This window comes from Camelina sativa, chromosome 20, assembly GCF_000633955.1.
Source record: "Camelina sativa cultivar DH55 chromosome 20, Cs, whole genome shotgun sequence".
NCBI classification, from domain to species: domain Eukaryota; kingdom Viridiplantae; phylum Streptophyta; class Magnoliopsida; order Brassicales; family Brassicaceae; genus Camelina; species Camelina sativa.
Genome location: NC_025704.1, coordinates 19,099,918 through 19,105,629, shown reverse-complemented (window position 1 = coordinate 19,105,629; position 5,712 = coordinate 19,099,918). Strand labels below are relative to the sequence as shown.

General features: G+C 31.8%; 1 protein-coding gene across 1 annotated transcript; it reads right to left on the bottom strand.

The window, feature by feature from the left end:
* LOC109131279 (serine/arginine-rich splicing factor 1-like) lies at positions 282-586 on the bottom strand. Its single transcript, XM_019242009.1, has one exon. It carries the CDS (start codon positions 497-499, stop codon positions 311-313), a length of 189 nt encoding a protein of 62 aa, XP_019097554.1. The 5' UTR covers positions 500-586; the 3' UTR covers positions 282-310.

Sequence of the window (5,712 nt, the reverse complement as noted above, 5' to 3'; positions counted from 1 at the left end):
GATTGGATTGGCCATTGGGCAGATCACCTGAACCTGGTAGAGTTTGCTTACAACAACAGTTATCAGGCGAGTATTAAGATAGCTCCTTATGAGGCTTTGTATGGGAGACCATGCCGTACACCGTTATGCTGAATCAGGTGGGGGACAGGAGCATGTTCCGGGCAGATTTTGTTCAGGAGACCTCAATCTCCTTGTTATTTAGACATAGTTAACACTTAACACGAACGATTATCAAGATTCAAGCATAATTATTACCACCACCATTTTTCATTAGAGAGAAATGTTCTTTTCCGGTGGAGAGAGATATATACTAATTATTGGTGGAGGAAGAGATGCCGAGAACTCCAGCCCACACTTGCTTCCTCACCTTTGATCTCTGCGGCTGAATCCCAAAGGAGCCACCACCTCCACCACCACCTCCACCCCCACCGTTACTACCGCTGCCGCCGCCGTTTCCACCGACAGTCGTTGTTGAAGATTGGCCACTAGGGTCGCTCATGTTTTTTGCTTTCTTGTTTCCACCGAAGAGAGCTTGTACAAAAGAAATGAAAAACTAAAAGTTGGATAGTTATAGTCGTCGGGATCACGAGAGAGACAGATATAGATTTGATATGATGTAGTAGTTGTGTTTGATATAAATTATTTAGTTCTATACATTAAGATGAAATGTGTAATTAAACTTAAAATATGGTTTATTACGATAATATATATATTTAAAAGGTACTCTTTGTCCTACAAGGGTTTTTGGATAAAAGCACAAAGGTTAATAAACAATAAATATTACGTCATTTATAAAACTTCAACTAATAGGAAAATATAATGCATAGTTCATATAGTCATAAATTGTTATATTAATAAAAATGTACATATAAATTTGAGAATGTTATAACAAGAGGTTTGGGGAATTATTCTCTTGTATTATTAATCTCTACAATAGGATACAACATATATATAGTGATACAACATTAGGGTTTTAGATTGTATACCAAGTTTACTAATGGGCCGGTAATGGGCATCCACATAATAACAATATAATTATAACACTCCCCCTTGGATGACCATTATAAAAATGTAGTCCCAAATGCTCATGTGAGATGCTGCCTCGTTAAAAATCTTACTAGGAAAACCAAATGGGAAAAACCATAGTTAAAGGAAAAAGAGTGCAGCACGCTTTTACTCCCCTCTTGAGTACATCACTTCAAATCTTCGAGATGACCGATCCAATATGATGAAGTAACTTCTTGAAAGTAGTGGTTGGAAACGCCTTGGTAAATGGTTCGCCAGATCTTCACTTGAAAAATTTTATAGGACATGTATATCACCATTCTTTTGCAGGTTGTTGGTCTCTTATGGTCTCATCAATGTATGTCAAAGACTTTGAAGATGATAGTCTTTCACCATTGGAATCATAATATTCCTCTCAAGACATTTAGCTTTTGCGTGTTCTTTTGTTGTCTCGTTAAAAACTTTTCATGGAAAAACCCAATGGGATAAAAACCATGATAAGGGAAAAATAGTACAACCACGCTTATGATCATACTTCTCCCCATGAAAGCATCATCTTCAGGTTATGCATTGTGATCATATATATCAGCTTTTCTAAACTGTAATAAACAGAGCTTTTTACAAACTCATATGATCATCATGTATTCTCTCGGGTCATTGAACTTCAAGTCATTTGCACTCCTTTCATATAGAAGATCTATTTGAACTTTAAGTCCAAATATTATTTTACATACAATCTTCCAAACAATCATCTTATACATAGGAGTTATTCATACTTTTCTTATAAAACTTTCTCTTTCAACTTTTCTTCTTAGTATGGTACTACTACTACATGACCATTTTTCTATGTAAGATGATGTAAGCATCTTGAGATAACAACTCTTTCAACAGATGTCAAATCTATAACCTCAAGAAATTTCATGAAATATCTGATCTTATAAAATCTGATTTCTCCATCTTTTAGGAGTAATATTTCATCACTGATTATTTCTTCACAAATTCCTTGGTATGTGAAATCTCTACTGGAGATTAGATAACATTTTCATCATCAACATATTTGCATTTGTTCTTGTACCTTTCTTTTAACAAGAACCACTTGTAAGTGCAGAAGAGACAAGAGACACATACAATTTTCTTTTAACGAGGTTCAGCAAATGCCTACATCCTCAAACTTTGTTGAAAATATTTCTTGAACACAATTACAATTAGTGTTCAATCTCGGATTTACACAACCCTAAGATATTCACTTAGGTTGTTCCCAATTTATTTTCAACCCACTATGAGATCCTAAGATCAAAAACAATGATCTACACACATGATTCTCTCATAGAAATAAACTCTCACCATTTTCTCTCCAAAGGTGTCAAAAGGCATCAAGACTTTTTCTTGCTTTTACAATATTCTCGAGAACTATAAAGTATTGCTTCTAGCAATATAATTAGTAATATAATTACTTTAAGGGATATCTCTTATAGTTTACAAACCTTCTAAGTAGACTAAATCAAGTCTTGCCTTATTTTCAAACTCATAAGGGATCTACATAGTTGCTTCCACCATATGAAAGTGCATTTCTCATAATAAATATCAAGTATTTATGAGAATCATTGTACTACTGCATGTACATTATTTCTCATAAAGATCCCCTTATGTCCCACTCATTTTACACTTTCAAGTGTAAGGACTACAAGTCCAAATATTATCTCTTTAAGAGATTTGAACTATTTCATAATAGTTACTTTTTTCAATGATTAATCAATCATTCTTTGTGTACACTTTTCAATAAAGCTTTTTCTATTAATCGCAGTTTATGATCCTTGATTTTTATTCATAACCCCATCAACTGCAACACTGCATGCAAACATATTTACGACGTCGATTTGCTTTTTGGTTCCTTTTCATTCTAGACATGACTCAACTTGTTGAGATTTCATTTCATTATCATTCTCAGGTACCTGAATCTCTTTCTTACTTATGTCTACATTCTCTTCTAGAGATTTTTCATAACTCTTTCATTCCTTAGTGCCATATTAATATATGCTCCTTTACTATTCTGAGGATAATAATATTTGGAACCATAAGTCTATCACACTTCATGCGATCTTTAGACTTACTAGCAGTTGACTTTATCCTTCTAGGATATAATTTCAATTAGAGCACAGCTGGTATATGTGAATTTTTTCACTCAAGGTCAGAAAATGGTTTTTGCATGCTTTTAACATCATTGCAAACTTTGCCAATAAATTATCTTTTTAATTTCTAGCGCACATTTTTTTGTACGAAGATTAAGATAATTTCTTACAATATATTTCTTTACCAGCTGTTTCTTTTTTCCACCATCCCCTCATGGTGGAAAGACTGACTCACTGAAACAACAGTCTCTGCATCTCAAGATATTCAATCATCAAGAGAGATTTATATCCAACATATATCAAACATTCTTTCAAATCCCATCTTATATCGCTGTGGTGGAGCAACTCAATATGTATAAAACATTTAGATGGAATATATCTGGTTTTTGACCCAAACCAATTGTAATGGGGGAGTATTCATGATTATCATTGGCATGATGCGAATTACTTGACATATAGAGTCATTTATGTCAATTACTTAGGCATGGTTTCACCACCAAACATATATAGTGGATGATCAGTCCACAATATCGCTTTGTGTACATACCAGAAAATTGACACTATACAAATTTATGGAGTCCATGAAAACCATATAATAGGCTTGTTTTGCGAAGCAGCACACATAAGAAAATCACTTCAGAAATCTCTGATTATTCTTTCGCATCACTATTGAACCGGAATGGCTTAACCGGTCATGCCAAACAATGAGATTTTTACAAAGCATTTTATCTTCTAGATAATGCATGTAATCTCTAAAATTCTTTTCTTGTCTTGGGTAATACTTATGATTTCAAAGTATTTTCTTTGCTTATTGTCTCAACATGATTACTTTTCAAATTCTCAAGATTTGAACTATCATATGAGTAATTAGACTCATTTTGGATGTGAACATAATCTTATATTTGTTTCATCACCTCTGTATGTGGGATTCCTTAATTCTCCCCCTCGAGATGATGACACTTCATGTCTATCAATCTCGATTTGAATCCCACTGTAATCAATAACATTCTCACATTGGGTCATGTATGATATATCTTGGACCCTTTTAACTTTTGAGACTTGGGAGACTATAACACATTAATATTAGTTTGTGTTCCCATAGACAATAGTATATATACTCTTTAAGAGTTTTCAATACCTTTTCTACTACTTCTTAATATTGTAGTAGAATAGTGGAAACCACTTATAGGATAAAGTCATATTCACTTCAAAGAATAGACCAGCCAGCCCAATAGGATGTGATTCACATTAACATCTCATAATTTTACTCATTCACAAATAACAAGATTATAAAATTTTATTTTTCACTATATTGTGTCTACGTGACAACAATATTTTGTGACAAGTAAATTATGTATTTTCTAATATATTTCTATCAAAGATATCATTTTCAATTATATAATCTTGGTAATAATTGGAATCAAGTTGATTTGTATTTTTTTATAGAATTTTAATCATTTACTTTCTTTAGATTATTCTAAAAAAACAATTGAAATTTTATGGTCATATACTTGGACTTAAACCTCCTCGCAAAAGTGATGCCAAGAAAATATAATCAATAATCATTATTTAGTAATTTGTTACTAAATTTTCAATTTATTCACGAAAGAAAGTTGGAGATATGATTTAAAATATTTCATCATCATATTTCATCATGATATTATATCTAATTTAATTAAATTTAAATTTGTGATTAAACAAATATAGTAATTCACAAATATTATAAACAATCATATAAATGAATGTTAAATAAGTATTAAGCATCATATCTTTATCGATTTCATAACTTATTCACGAAGGTATACGGTACTTACTAGTTTGCTAATTGATCGATAAAATATGAAGATAGTACTTATCTCGATGAAGATGTCATATAAATCGGAGACGAAGACACCATCGGCATATGATGATTTGCTTACTCCAAGTCTCCAATTATTAAACCGACTAAAACCATCCCCAGTGTCAGTGGTTTTGAGATTTGGGGAATCAATGGAGGTGGCGGCTTGAGATTTTCATCGATAATCTCGGTATATTGATCGACACCATATATACCTCACCAATCAAAAATAAATAAACATGGACAAAAATTAATATATTATTATATAACCAAGTAATAAAATTTTGATGGCAAAGTATGAACCGTATAATGCACCGTATATTATGCCAATAATTAAATACTATGTAGTATTGAGTAAAGCAATATACGGTAGAGCCGTAGAGGTAGCATATGTAAAAAGAAACAATATACATTGCTTCTCGTTTTGTTAAACAAACGAATTATTCTCACAAGCACAACTAACAAACAATAAGCTTGTATCTGCTTATATAGTAAAACATGTATATATAAAATATACAAACGCTAATAATGAAATTAAGCGATCATTGATTATAGTATAATTCATATGCAATTATATATCTCATGTTATCACATAAGTATATGGCGATAAGTACATAATTAAATAAATAAGAAGAATCTAATAACTTATCAAGCCAAAACAAACGTTTGACCAAACCAAATAATAATACTATGAACAATAATAGTCCACATACTTACTTTTTTTTTTTTGGTCAACTGGAA